The sequence below is a fragment of the Acanthochromis polyacanthus genome, chromosome 9, assembly GCF_021347895.1.
Source record: "Acanthochromis polyacanthus isolate Apoly-LR-REF ecotype Palm Island chromosome 9, KAUST_Apoly_ChrSc, whole genome shotgun sequence".
In the NCBI taxonomy this organism is placed as follows: domain Eukaryota; kingdom Metazoa; phylum Chordata; class Actinopteri; family Pomacentridae; genus Acanthochromis; species Acanthochromis polyacanthus.
Window position 1 is genome coordinate 8,562,581 of NC_067121.1, and position 15,249 is coordinate 8,577,829.

At 38.5% G+C, this 15,249-nt stretch overlaps 3 protein-coding genes across 5 annotated transcripts in view; all 3 read right to left on the bottom strand.

Annotated features, from left to right (window-relative positions):
• The window catches only part of LOC110968858 (zinc finger protein 664-like), a 55,861-nt gene that overhangs the window by 39,805 nt on the left and 807 nt on the right, over positions 1 to 15,249 (bottom strand). The window contains exons 1-2 of one of the 2 annotated variants that reach the window (XM_051953168.1): positions 7,087 to 7,369; positions 384 to 713 (exon numbers count right to left, since the gene is read on the bottom strand). The exons of the other annotated variant lie outside the window; for it this stretch is intronic. Coding sequence (XP_051809128.1) covers positions 384 to 713; positions 7,087 to 7,258 — 502 coding nt within the window. The 5' untranslated portion in view covers positions 7,259 to 7,369. Of the gene's footprint in view, positions 1 to 383; positions 714 to 7,086; positions 7,370 to 15,249 lie in introns of those variants that run through there. 2 annotated transcript variants of the gene reach the window in all.
• Positions 1 to 15,249, bottom strand: part of LOC110972179 (zinc finger protein ZFP2-like) — a 158,708-nt gene that overhangs the window by 4,359 nt on the left and 139,100 nt on the right. The gene's annotated exons all lie outside the window — the stretch shown is intronic.
• On the bottom strand, positions 7,771 to 14,402 carry LOC110968857 (zinc finger protein 239-like). 2 transcript variants are annotated; one of them, XM_051953146.1, is made up of 4 exons: positions 14,118 to 14,402; positions 11,805 to 12,137; positions 9,434 to 10,348; positions 7,771 to 9,181 (listed from the first exon to the last, which is right to left on the bottom strand). In XM_051953146.1, the coding sequence occupies exons 1-4, from the start codon at positions 14,287 to 14,289 to the stop codon at positions 9,090 to 9,092; spliced, it is 1,512 nt and encodes a 503-aa protein (XP_051809106.1). In that variant the 5' UTR covers positions 14,290 to 14,402; the 3' UTR covers positions 7,771 to 9,089. The 2 variants fall into 2 exon arrangements, with proteins under 2 accessions (XP_051809106.1, XP_051809105.1); XM_051953145.1 differs by having other exon boundaries at positions 7,771 to 10,348.

Consider the following 15,249-nt stretch of genomic DNA (forward strand, 5'->3'; position numbering starts at 1 on the left):
GCTGCAACTATATTTTTAACTGAGTATATTTTTCACTGATTTGGAACCTAAAATTGAGACAATAGACATAATGTGCGAAGACATTGTATCCACTACAGTATCTCTGTGGAAACAGCACCACCAGGACTAGAAGTAGAGAAAGTTCTGAAATTACACCTGTGTAGAAGAGCACAGTGCTAGCACAAATCAACAAACAAAAATGAAACAATGACAGACATGTTGATGTATCCAGGCAACGGCGAGGGCTCAAATAGACAGTTTAAGTAAATGTCAATGAGTTAAGATGCAACAGCAGAATTTCTGTCTCAAAATTAATGTAACTAAGATCTTACATTCATCATATTCCTCTGTTAGTTCATTAAGATAATCATAGTTTTACATACCAATTTTGTGTAACATTATTCGTGGTTTCCAGATCATATCCTTCAGCCTGCGCTGATCATCGATGTCTTCATCCAACTGGCTGAGCCGTTTATCAGAAATTCTAAATATTTCTCTGGATATGTCTTCACAGTTGGAGTTGCACTGAACCAGTGTATCAGCCTCTTCCATCAGTACAAGGTGCTCTCCCTCCTGACTGGTGCACAGTTCTTCTTGCTCCTCTTTCATTTGTCGAGGCTCTGGGTCCTCCTGGTCCACATTGGAGTTCCTCTCCTGATTGCAGAGATTCTGCTCAGCAACAACATTCTCCTTCTGGACATTTTGTTGTAGATCTGAAAGGGAAAGGTACAAAAAGGTTGCTAAAGGTGACAAACATCAGAACAAATACCATTAACCCTCTGAAGCCCAAGCACTGTCTCGGTAGTTTTTGCTCCTGTCATATTTTTCCTCATTGTGGGATTATTTTTCAGTGCAACATAAAATCCTGCATCTCCGTGGAAACAGCACAACCATGACTAGAAGTAAAGAGAACTCACAAATGTCTTCTGTGCAGCATGGCACAGTGTTGACAGAAATTACAATTAAAATTCTTCTGCTTCCAACTGTTTGTGAGCCATTCTGTATTGATGTTTTTGACCTGATGTGTTGTTTTGAAACTGTTTTAATACTACTACAGTTCATCTTACACTGTACCACACTTAAATTCCATCCTATTTATACTGTACAAAATTCTCAATATATCATGTAAACATGTTACACTGCTGTAATACCTGGAATCAATGAATGGAATCGTGTCATTTGCATTTTCTTCTGTTTCACTCAGAAATGGTGACTTATGTATAATAGTAGTAATTGGAATAATGTGACCTCTAATATTTGGTGGCTGAACAGAAGTTATTATTATCACAAGGAACTGTTCAAGACTGAACAGCAGCGTAGTGGTTAGCACTTTCGCCTTGCATGGAGTTTGCATGTTCTCCCTGTGCATGCGTGGGTTTTCTCCGGGCACTCCGGCTTCCTCCCACAGTCCAAAAATATGCTGAGGTTAATTGGTTACTCTAAATTGCCCGTAGGTGTGAATGTGATTGTGTGATTGTTTGTAGTAGATAGTAGTAGATTTGTAGTAGATATGTAGCCCTGGGACAGACTGGCGACCTGTCCGGGATGTCCCCTGCCTTCGCCCAAGTGAGCTGGGATAGGCTGTTTTTAAGTTTCTGTCTGTACTTTTTTTTCAGTTTTCACAACTTTACATCTCAGGAACCTCTCAAGATATCTGCTTGAAATTTTCAGGACTAAAAATATGTATATAGTACATAATATTTTGAGCTTCAAGCAAAGTATATGTCTCATATTTTGTATACCAGACCTCTCAATATGTGAAAAAATTCTTCAGACGAGCTTTTTATATAGGCATTTCCTGGTCAAGAGAGATCATTTGTCCCTCAAAAATGGTTCAGTTTGGTTGGATACAACATACAGTAAGTATCAAAGCATGACTAGTACTGAAAATGTTTCACAACCTTGCGATGTCTCAAACATTGGTCGTTAGCAAAAAATGACTATTTTTGAACTAAAATTTCAGATAGTGGACAAGGTTGTACAAGTTTCATGCTTAGCAAAATTTTTAATCTTTATCTTAACTTTTAAAAAAAACTACAAAAGAACTTTGGTTCTGCTTGTCAACATCTTGAAAATGAGGCACAAAGTGTACAGGGGTAGATGTTTTTGACTTGCTGGTGGTTTCTTACAAATTACAACCTAAACACAAACTAGACAATCAAATGTCACTAAATTAAACATATTAGAGACATGAAAGTTATTCAGACAACATTTTTTGACTTTGATCTCCAAAAGTCCCAACTGTCTTCAAAATGCTTGCATCAGGAAACCTATAACGCCTCCCTAAACCAATGAATGGACTTGCTCTTATATAGCGCTTTACTACTCATCAGAGTACACAAAGCGCTTACACAACAATTGCTTCCATTCACCCATACGCTCACACATTCACACTCTGGGGTGGACGGAAGCGTGGCTGCCAATCCGCGCCTACGGCCCCTCCGACCACCACCAACATTCACACGCATTCTTACACCAGTGAAGAGCACTGGAGGCAAGGTGGGTTAAGTGTCTTGCCCAAAGACACAACAGTGCATGACTAGGCGAGAGCAGGAATCGAACCGCCGACCCTTCGATCATTGGACGACCCACTCTACCACCTGATCCACAGCCGCCCCGCAGAGAGCCGCCTGCATCAGGCACTGGGACAACACACAGGATATGTTCTTTGGGCACCCAGCACTCATCTGTATGTTTTGGCCAGTAAAAGGACTTGGCTGATCCATGCAGGTGCATAAATTGTACTTCAAAATCATCATGCTCTGAGGAATGTGACGTGACATTGCCAAGAAACCACTGGCCATCATATAGACATGCTACGTACTGCCCAGGGGATATTTCTTCTGACTCAGCTGTGGATTCTGTAGTGTCACCTGGTTCACTAACTGTGGTGGAATGTTCACAGTCTCCACCTGGCTGTTTTACCTGTACTGAGAAGACAGCATCATCTTCTGAAACACGCCTTGCCAACAAATGGCTGTCACACTGCGGCACAAAGGAGTGTTTATCTCGAGTACCAGGCACTCTCCCATATGCAGCAAACCTGCTTTCCTGTGCTGTGGACACAGTTTTGACAGCCTCTTTATCCACCCAGAAGAACTTGATTCCATTAATGCTGGCCACTGCCCACTAATAGATAGAGCTGTCTTGATGTCATGATGTGGCCCTCTGTTGTGCTTTGTAAGAATGAATACAGCAAGAACCAAAATTCATTTTAAGTTTTTCTACAAGGTTTCATGTGTATCTTCAAACCTACAAAATTTCAAAAATGTGCCACCTTGTCCACATGGAGTAATTTCAGCCTAAATATGGTGAATTTTGACAAACGACCTATGATTGACAGCTTCCCTAGCCCTCCCTAGGCACATTTAGTGTCCCATAAATGTATCAAAAAATTTCTTATGACCCAGACAACAAAATCTGACCTATCCTGACCCAGCAGAGTAATGGTAAGTACCTAATAAATGCATTTTATTTTGGAGCTTATTGTAATCTTATGCACTTTTTAAATGTTGTGCCTCAGCAGAGTTTCATCATAGCACTTGTCTGACCACTTTATTTTATGGATCTAAAGAACTTGAAAATTTGAAGAAGATATATTGAGTACTTCCTGAGTTATTAGGGTTTGAAATCATCAAAAAATGACAGACGGATTTTAAAAATTAAGGACCTCCTCCCTTCAACAGGCTGTAAAATGAAAACCAGTGGGCCAATGAGGCTGTAACTTTGGGTTTCTCAATCATTTTTACCCTTCTGCAGAATAACAAAAAATGAAGACAATCTGAGATGGTGGTGCAGCCACCTTTTGTCTATGTGATATGGAATGACCCATTTATTATGAGCAGTAAAAATATAGCATCAAAAAAACAATTTAAATATCAATATCTTCCTTGCTTTTCTTCCTCCCGTAAAATGTGCTCAATGGGCTGACTGCCATTTTGAAAAGACCCACAAATGGAGTTGGCAAGACACATGTCCACACGTGTGACGTCATTTTAAAGCTAAGGTTGTCCCCTTTAAGGCAGCGGTTCTCAACCTTTTTAAGTCACGACCCCAATTTGACAGTCAATGGTTTCTGCGACCCCTGCCCCCCCGCCCAACGACTATTTTCATTACCAAGATGAATTTTCAAATTTTGCAGTTTTTAATTTAATTACATTTTAATCAATTCCATCCTGTTGCGCTGTGCGGGCACTTTTTCCAAATTCAAAGGTTCTGAGAATGGTACAGGGTCATAATGACACGAAAACATAAAATACAGATAGGAGTCATTTCTTCCATGTAACAGTATCATATAAAATAAAAGCAGTCATTCAAGTTCATTCAAAGTTAATCTCAGAAAAGGAAAGGATATTACCACAGTTAACTGATCTAATTCAGCTTAATTAACCTTAATTAGAACTGTAAAAGGCAACTTGCATAACTAGACATCTCAGCGGTCTCTTCAAAGAACCTGAAAACAAAAGTACACCTCACCCCCAAAAACTCTTTCTATAGGAAAAAACAAGTGAAGGCAAATACACAATTATCAAATAAGCAGGAAAAGATGCATTAATTTGGATCTGATGTTTAATTATTATATTATATACATAATATATTTCTCACACAGTTTTGATTATTGACTTCTATTACATGTGATCTTTGCATTCTGTAAGGTTTAACCCTCTGAAACCCAATGATGACATTGATGTATTTTTTTTCCTTTTTAAACTGGTTTAGCATGCCTCTAATCAAGAAAATAATGAGACTTTTTCATCGTTTGGATTTTTCAGCATTTTGTGAAAACGTTACAAAATTGCAGTAGCGGCTCTTAGTGTATGCAAATATGGGGCCTTCTGTGTAAATAAGTAGCACCCATTAAACCCCAGTGTTGCATTTTTGCACCATTGAAAGAAATCCCTAAAAATCACAAGTAGAGTTGAAGGCAAAACTATTAGACCTGCTATGAAATTCAAGATTTTTTGTTTTCAAAAAATTCTCAAGTGCTATTAAACAGATCAAATCATTTTTAACACAGCTTTTCCAAATATCCTAGTTTTATTCTGGAGCTTACAATTTTTTTGATTTTGCACACAGAAACAAAATTATTTAACAAAAACCAAAAAACTACCAGGATCATTATAGTTGATGCTAATAGTCAGTTGTGTATCATTTCTGCTGGATAACAGCTTCCAGTCATTTATTGTAGTTTGTAGCGAGTCTCTGACATCTCCTGTGGAATCCCAGCCCGTTCTTCTTTGACAAATCTCTCAGCTCCTCCAGAATTGATGGTCTTCTGGCATGGACCCTGGTCTTCAGTTGACCCCACAGATTTTCAATGGGATCCCAGTCAGGGCTTTGTGCAGGCCTGTCAGTCACATTCACTTTGGTCTGGAGGTAGAGTTTCACCAGGAGTAATGTGTGTTTTGGGTTGTTGTCATGTTGGAAGACCCAGACCCAGTTTAGCAGCTGACTGCTGGAGGCTTTCTTTCTAAATCTTCATATATCATTCTTTTTTTCATGATTCCTTCAGCCTTGACCAGATTCCCAGTTTCAGACGCACTGAAGCATCTAACAGCATGATACTGTCACCACCGTGTTTAACTGTGGGGGCGGAGTTCTTTGGGTTCTACGCCTCTCCCTTCTTTCTCCAAACAGAATCAACGTCTCTACGGCCAAAGAGCTCTAGTTTGGTCTCGTCTAAAGGACATGCTTCCAGTCTTCATAATCCTTCTCCAGGTTGTACTCAGCAGACTTCAGTCTGGCTTGAAGGTGTCTCTTCAGTGGAAGTGGAGGGTTCAGGTTCAGTCCATTTCTGTGCAGGGCTCAAGTGACCGTCTTCTTTGACGCTCCAATTCCTGACTTCTCTAAGTCATTAACCAGTGTTTTGGTGGTTGTTCTAGCATCTGTAGACACATCTGTCACACGTTTTCTTTCCATAGTCTTTGAAATCTTTGGCTTCCTCCCTCTGCCAGACTTGTTCTGTGCTGAGTGGCTCTCTGAATTTCTTGATGAGACTTCTCACTCCTCTTCTTGACACTTTGAAATGCTGTGATAACTTTGTAGACCCTTCTTCTGCTTTGTAAGCATCAACAATTCTTTTTCTCTTTTTGTTTTTGGCATGATGCTTTCTCAAGTAATAGCTCAAATCCTTAAGTTTTTATACTGTGTAAAGTGTAGTTTTAACTTGATTGATTGATTGATTACAAGCTGTTAGCATTACAAAGTTAAAACACATGATTGCACAACAGCGGCTTGTGGTTTGATCCAATATAAAGGTAAATTCTTAATGGGGCTAATAATTTTGACCCTTGTAATTTTTGGTTTTTCTGAAATAATTTGTTTCTGTGTGCAAAATAAAATAATGTAAGCATCCAAAATAAAACTAGGATGTTTGGAAAAGCTGAATAGAAATTCCTTGATGTGTTTAACAGCACTTGGGAATTAAAAATAAATAAATAAATAAATTTTATAGGGTGGCTAATATTTTTGTCATCAACTGTATTACACTTTTTAAAAAATAATTTGAGTTGTTTATCACTAAAAAAATTTAAAGATGAAGAAAAAATACTATAGATCAAATACTTATTTGGACAATTATTGAAATTGTTCCTAAAAAGAGAGCTGGGGGCGTCAGTGGAAGACAATCATGTTGTTTGAACTTGGAATGTGGCATATCTCATGGTATTAATATATTCCTAAAATACATTCCAAAAATGTTTCAAATTTGCAGTTCAGAGTGTGGGGTGCTGGGATATGTAGTGTTTGTCTACATTCAGGCAGAAATAGGTACAGCTGGACAGCCTTAAAAAAATGTAATGTTGCAGCTGTGGGCCTCATAGGGTTAAATGGATTGCAATACAGCTGTTATGGTGAATGTGACCGTTTCACAAAAAATGATTAAGCTGCCAGTGTGGAAACGCTATCACATCTTAATGTACTTATATTAACCCAATGTACATTTTAGTACCACTTTGGTTTGGTCACCTGAGGTGGTACCAATATCTGGTCTGGCCCGTGGACTATTATTCTGCTTTTCATCAACACAAACCGCAGCTCCTCACTTTACTTCTATCAGCTCATTCAGACCATCACAGTTCCACAAACCTGTTGTGTGGAACTTTATCTCTACTTTCCACATGTTGTCGAGCAGTCTGCGCTGACGATCGATCTCCTCCTCGTACTGGACGATGGTTTTCTCGAACTCAGTGAATATTTCTTCAGCAGCAGCAGTTAGTCGCTCGTTGATCAACTCTCTCAGATTCTGGACTGAATTCATCTTTACTTTAAGTGATCAAATACTGATCTGAGATACCACAAAAGAACCGTCTTTTGAAATTTCCGCTCATCAGTATACACGAGTAGCTGTTTAACCAAGCTAATGCTAACAACGGTTTGACTTCACTTCCGCTGGATGTTGTTTTGACTTCCTCCACCTTCAAAGTAAAATATTCTCTTTTGATAGCAGCTGATTTAAGTAAATAAGTAAAGTTAAAGTTATTGTTATTACTATTATTATTTTATTATCAATATGACTAATAATAATAATAATAAAATAATAATAATAATAATAATAATAAGAAGAAGAAGAAATGATTCAAAGTAATAAAAATTAAAGTAATAACTCATTGAAAATGCGAAAGTCACAAAAGGGATTTCTGAAAAAAAAATGTGTGTAAATTTTGTCCATCAGGGGACAGTACACAGACTCCAAGTATACTCTCACATAAAATGGAAATATGTACATTTTTAACCAAAACAACGAATTGTGTTCCAACAGTAACAAGATAATGCAGATTTTCGTCATTTTATTTGAAAAGTATAAAATAATTCAAATACTTACAAGACACTTGAAAAAAGAGGACAGTGTATGATGCTGATTTTTCACACCAAGAAAAGTGAAGAACTTAAACAAACCAGAGAACAACCAACAAAAATTAAAATTGAAAAAAGGAAACAGGTGATTTCAAATTCATTCTGAAATGATCGGAAAATAAAATCAAGACATTTAAAATTGAAAGTAAAAATATTCTGCCTGGTTTTAAACCACGTCACAGATCTGAAACAGCTCTTTCAACACTTTTTAATGAGTCACTCTGCTTTTCTGGTGATTCTCGTCCTGACTGCTGCCCTCGACACTGAATCAGAGAATCCTAATAAGACATCTTGAACAGTTCGTGGCCATGGACTGAAGTCATTGTCCTCAAACTCATTTACACACTTTCCATTTTGAACTCAATCTTGTTTTCTTGTACATGCTACTCTCTGGATCCATTATTAACAAACCTAAGATTTCCTTTCATCTGTTTGGAGATAATACACAAATTTCTCAACACGCGAAAAGAAACAGTAAAGACTCAGTGCTGCCCTTTCTGGACAGATCAAAAGTTTTAGAAATCACACGCTATTATATTTTATTTTTTAAAGAACAAAGTGAAAAATGGAACCTGGACCAGGATGATACCTGATTTGAATCCAATACAACAGCTTTTATGTACTTTAAAAGACAAATGTAGAGCAAAAAACTTGAACTTTTTACTTCAACTGTCTTACAGAAAGCTGAAGCTTTACCTTATATGAAACCAGTCAGGTCTGTTACTTCCACATTTAGCTGCAATGGAAACTGGTTTCATTTTATTTCATTTAAAAAGAAAAAACAAAAAACAAAGACCAACCACAGAAGTATAGACATAAGTTGAACTGGACTGCAACCAATTCACATACACACATGAACTGAACATGAGAATTACCAAAATAATTAAATAAAAAACTATGTTGTTGCGTAAACTCATTTTCACTACATTAAATCAGAGCAACATCATCTCTTTCCATTACGCTCAGCTCTATCAGAAACTGATAATCAACATGTAATAAACTATTAGGCTGTTCCTCAGAAGTATGACGTCTCCAGTTGTTTTTCTTTCGTAAATGTTATGTGCTTCTGGAAAAGTTGCCAAACATCCAATGGACAGGTTGGCAGATTGTGATAGATCCATGTGTCGCAGTCCGAAATGCAATAAACTCACAGAATCTACAAGACCTACTTTTACCCTGAACGTTGTGAATGAATTCGTGTTCTGCTGAGATCTGGTCCCACTGTTGTTCCAGGACTAGTGTTTCACCTGTGTGAGCTCTTGTGTCGAATCAGATGACTGACTTGACTGAAACGTTTCCCATGTTTCACAAAAATATGGTTTCTCACCTGTGTGAGTTCTCATATGGACAGTCAGCTTAGAACGTTCATTGAAGTTTTTCCCACATGTTTCACAAGAATATGGCTTCTCACCTGTGTGAACTCGCATGTGGATAGTCAGCTTAGAACGTACACTGAAACCTTTCCCACATGTTTCGCAAGAATATGGCCTCTCACCTGTGTGAGTTCTCATGTGGACAGTCACCTGATCACCACGTCTGAAATTTTTCCCACAAGTTTCACAAGAATGCGGCCTCTTACCTGTGTGAGTTCTCATGTGGATAGTAAGCTTAGAACGTTCAATGAAATTTTTCCCACATGTTTCACAAGAATATGGCTTCTCACCTGTGTGAACTCTCATGTGGATAGTCAGCTTAGAACGTTCATTGAAATTTTTCCCACATGTTTCACAAGAATGCGGCCTCTCACCTGTATGAGTTCTCATATGGACAGTCAACTGCCCACGTTGAGTGAAATGTTTCCCACATCTTTCACAAGAATATGGCCTCTCACCTGTGTGAGTTCTCATATGGACAGTCAGATCACTACTTCGACTGAAATGTTTCCCACATATTTCACAAGAATACCGTTTCTCATCGGTGTGAATTTTCATATGGACTTTCCGCTGAGACCATGAACTAAAACTTTGTCCGCATGCATTGCAAGCATTTGGTTTTACACCTTTGTGGATTTGGTGATGTTTCTTGATTTGGTACGTATTCTTAAAAATGTTTCCAAAAACATCACATTTTAAAGATTTTTCACTTGTATCAACATCACAGTGATGTTCTGACATTGAAGACTTGGCTACATTGCAACTGTTATGACTCTTTGGTTTTGGTGTTGTATTTCTAGTTGAACATGAGTCTTCAAGCTTGCTTCCGTCCTGATGTGGGCTCTCAGCCACTGGTGAATTATAAGAGAGGAGGTGGCCGCTGTTTGGTTTCAATTCACTGAGGTCACTGTCCATAGCAGTTGAAATCGATAGTAAAGAGTCAGTCGCTTGATTCAGTACAATCTGCTTTCTCTGATGACTTGGGCAGAGTTCCTCCTGGTCCTCTATTATCCGTGGAGGTTCTGCATCTTTCTGGTCCAGATGTAACTTGTTCTCCTGGTTACAGAGATGCTGATTTGGGAGACCATTCCCCTCTTTACAGACATCTTGATGTTGGTGATCTGAAGGGACAGTAGGACACATGAAAAAATTATTAACATGATGATCAGGAAACAAACATCTGAGAGAAGACCTTTAATCTCCTGACCACCAGAATGGTTAGACTGTTTTTAATATGTATTTTCTATATATGAAAATGTGTGTTTGAACAGTGTCCTTGAGTGAAGGACACTGTCCAAACACCTTTCTCACAATGTGAGACAGGTGCCTTCAAATAGAATTTATTACTATTATTATTGTTAATATGAGGAAACAAACCTCCAAGAGAAGACATTTAATCCTCTGACCCTGAAGCCCTGTCTGGCCAGGTGCACTGCTGTGGGCTCATTCATAACAGCAATACAAAGGCTTGTATTGTTGGAAAAAATGGTGAAAAATGGTGAAAAATGTTGGAATTGAAGCTAAAATTAAACTGCAACACAGCAGCAGATAAGAATTAAAACTGCGTCACAGCAAGAAGAATTAAAACTGCATCACAGCAAGCTCTAGACACAGTAGCACGATGTGAGAAAAATCTGCTTGATTAATGCAGAAGAGCTGAGTGTAACGGAGGAGACGTCTTACACGACCTACTGACAAAAACTGATCAAAACTGGTTTTGGCTGGCTGTAACTGTGTGTCAGGCAAGGTCATGTGAGGACAGGAGGGGTGCCTTGGGTGTAAAAAACCCAAAAATGTATCTGCTGGGATGTCCCGTGGTAAACAAAGGCTCTGATTGGTTGGGCAGTGAGACAGCAGGAGGGATTTGGCACATCTCTTGGTGGATCTGCTCACCTGTTGATTTTTTTTAGGAAAGCACCAGGAGTTCAGACATTATTAAAAACAGAATAAATAATATAAGGGTGTCAGGAAAGTGATGTTCACAATAAGAAAAATGGGATGGACCTGGGGCGTGGAAACCCCAGAGTCAAAAAGCATAAAAGACAGGGCATCAGAGGGCATAGTCAGATATACCCCGGGGTATCTCTGAGTGTTTTGACCTGTGCTGCACGGAATAAACATTTTATTTTTGAATCTGAAGATTGCCTCAAGACTGTTCTCTGTTTTTCCTTGGTGAGACTGCTGCAACTATTATTTTTAACTGAGTATATTTTTCACTTATTTGGAACCTAAAATTGAGACAATAGACATAATGTGCGAAGACATTGTATCCACTACAGTATCTCTGTGGAAACAGCACCACCAGGACTAGAAGTAGAGAAAGTTCTGAAATTATCCCTGTGTAGAAGAGCACAGTGCTAGCACAAATCAACAAACAAAAATGAAACAATGACAGACATGTTGATGTATCCAGGCAACGGCGAGGGCGCAAATAGACAGTTCAAGTAAATGTCAATGAGTTAAGATGCAACAGCAGAATTTCTGTCTGAAAATAAATGGAACTCAGAGCTCTAATTAGGATCTTACGTTCATCATATTCCTCTGTTAGTTCATAAAGACAATCACAGTTTTACATACCAATTCTGTGTAACTTTATTCGTGGTTTCCAGATCATATCCTTCAGCCTGCGCTGATCATCGATGTCTTCATCCAACTGGCCGAGTGGTTTATCAGAAACTCCAAATATTTCTCTGGATATTTCTTCACAGTTGGAGTTGCACTGAACCAGTGTATCAGCCTCTTCCATCAGTACAAGCTGCTCTCCCTCCTGACTGGTGCACAGTTCCTCCTGCTCCTCTTTCATCTCTGGAGGCTCTGGGTCCTCCTGGTCCACATTGGAGTTCTTCTCCTGGTTGCAGAGATTCTGCTCAGCAACAACATTCTCCTCCTGGACATTTTGTTGTAGAAGATCTGGAAGACAAAGGTAGAACAAGGTTGCTAAAGGTGACGATATGTGACACACATCAGAACAAATACCATTAACCCTCTGAAGCCCAAGCACTGTCTCGGTAGTTTTTGCTCATGTCATATTTTTCCTCATTGTGGGATTATTTTTCAGTGCACCACAAAATCCTGCATCTCCTTGGAAACCACACAACCATGACTAGAAGTAAAGAGAACTCACAAATGTCTTCTGTGCAGCATGGCACAGTGTTGACAGAAATTACAATTAAAATTCTTCTGCTTCCAACTGTTTGTGAGCCATGCTGTATTGATGTTTTTGACCTGATGTGTTGTTTTGAAACTGTTTTAATACTACTACAGTTCATCTTACACTGTACCACACTTATATTCCATCCTATTTATACTGTACAAAATTCTCAATATATCATATAAACATGTTACGCTGCTGTAATACCTGGAATCAATGAATGTAATGGTGTCATTTGCATTTTCTTCGGTTTTACACTGAAATGGTCACTTATGCATAATAGTAGTAATTGGATTAATGTGACCTCTAATATTTGTTGGCTGAACAGAAGTTATTATCATCACAACAAACTGTTCAAGTCACATTTTCCTACCACTGATTTGGTCTGTTTTCCTTTGGTAATATTTTTTCTCTCATCCACATATAACATGTTTTACTTAAATGTACATGAAATAGACAGAAGGACATTTACATTGTGGAAATGTACTGATATGTACAACACACCTACTGGTCAAAAACTAAGAATAATTGAACAGTGACGGCAAATAATTGATCAATTACTACACATAATTGATCACTTAGTACGTCCTCATTAAGTATGTAGTAATATATTTGTCAGTGTGTCAGAGGGAATGAGTTGGGTTTGACGTGGAGGAAAAGCTTTAATGATGGGAGACAAAAATAGAAAAGGCAACATTCACAAAGAAAAATACTTTCTGTACATTTCATGTGTATTAAACCACCACATCCTCCTGAGACCCAGGGAAAAAAAGGTTTGTCTTTGTTTTTTTTTTACTTAAATGAAGTGTTGGGGTGGTAAAGAACATATTGCAAAGATTTTTTTTAAAAACTTAATTTTATCAACATTTTATATCGTGCACTGTAGTGGACGATACGACATCATTGATGTTGAATGTGAAACATTCACAAAGTAAATAAGCTGATTATGAAAATAGCTCATCTGGAATCTTCTTAAATAAAACATGTATGAACATATTTTAAAATATACATTGAAACTTCACAATAACAATTCACACTGACTTTGCACTAGCCAAAAGGGTGTGTGGCAATGGTTGTGGTAAATCGCAAAAAGATGTCCATCTCCCTAATGGCTTCATAAGATATGTACCACAATAATTTGGGGCAACGTTGGTCATAGCTAATGAAGAACTGATTAAATGTTGACACCCACTCCTCAAAGAAGGGTACTAGGCTTGGCCATTCACAATAACACAACTAATTCCCAAATGACTTTATCACATGCTTCATCAGATGCCAACAATGAGTTGTCTTCATTGATGGCATCTGATGAGGCAATTTGTTATTTTTTCTCTCTCTAACCCTCTCCTGTCTCAGCCACTGGGCTGTCATCTGAAAGATTTAGCTCTGAATCTCCCTTAATGATTCTCTGAAGAATTCTCTCTGTCTCTCTCAAACACCTGTTTCCTAAAAATCAAAGTGAAGTAAACATAAGTCCAAAGTCCTGACGTGCACTACAGTGTACGTTCATAAATCAATTGTTTTTCATTTTTAATGAGGACAATTATTTATATTCAGCCACTAAAGTAAGTGAGTTGATGTTTGCCTCTTTTCTTTGGGATTATTATGAACCCTGAAATTTAAAGACCACTGTGGAGTCGGTAGAGAAATGTGAAACTTATCCTGCTTTTCATCCACACAAACCGCAGCTCCTCACTTTACTTCTGTCAGCTCATTCAGACCATCATAGTTCCACAGACCTGTTGTGTTAAACTTTATCTCTGCTTTCCAGATGTTATCCAGCAGTCTGCGCTGACGATCGATCTCCTCCTCGTACTGGAGGATGGTTTTCTCAAATTCCGTGAATATTTCTTCAGCAGCAGCAGTTAGTCGCTCGTTGATCAACTCTCTCAGATTCTGGACTGAACTCATCTTTACTTTAAGTGATCAAATATTGATCTGAGATACCACAAAAGAACCGCCTTTTGAAATTTCTGCTCATCAGACACAAGCAGCGGTTTGACGAAGCTAATGCTAACAACGGTTTGACTTCACTTCCGCTGGATGTTGTTTTGACTTCCTCCACCTTCAAAGTAAAATATTCTCTTTTGATGACTGCTGATTGAAGTAAAGTTATTCTTTTTGCTTTTTCTGCTCTCTTTCTCTTTTCATCAGTGTGTAATAATGAACCCGCAAATGTGAGTCGCGCTGTGTACGTTAAAGCCGTGTATAGAGAACGGAAGGATGGATATTGGTTGTTTGTTGGACAAATGTGTTTATATTACCCGCTGTGGTAATCACATCTGAAAGTGGTTTATACCGGCGGATTCGCGAGAATCTAAGCTTTCCATCGGTGTATAATGTTTCTATCATCGAGTTGGCAGTGTCGTTCTATTTCGAAAAATGCTTATGTAAATATCAAAACGGCCCGCCCGCGGGCCGCCACGGGTTACCGTCAGCTGAGCTGAATATATCAAGGACAACAAGTGCATTTAAAAATGAGACTCACGATCATAGTATCCACAAAACAATCAACTGATGTTTTCAAAAATTACCTTGTGTGTCTCTCTTTTGTTCGTCCTCCTTCTTCTTTTTCCTTTTTTCCGCACCTGAAGGATAAACGCGCTTCATCTTCTTTTTTTTTTTCCTGTTCTTCTTCTAAACATCCTCCTTGATGCCAGTTTTTGATCAACCAATCAAATATTTTGACACATGTCTGGGGCTGCGGCTGCCGCCCAATCAGGGACACTGAACTTACAACGCCTGTTGGGTGGTTGCCAGGTTAGTCCGAAGCAAGTAATGTTAGATGGCAGTCTGTGGGTCAGACCATAGATATATACAAACGGTTTGTATATATCTATGGGTCAGACCATCAGACACAGTCAATTCGGG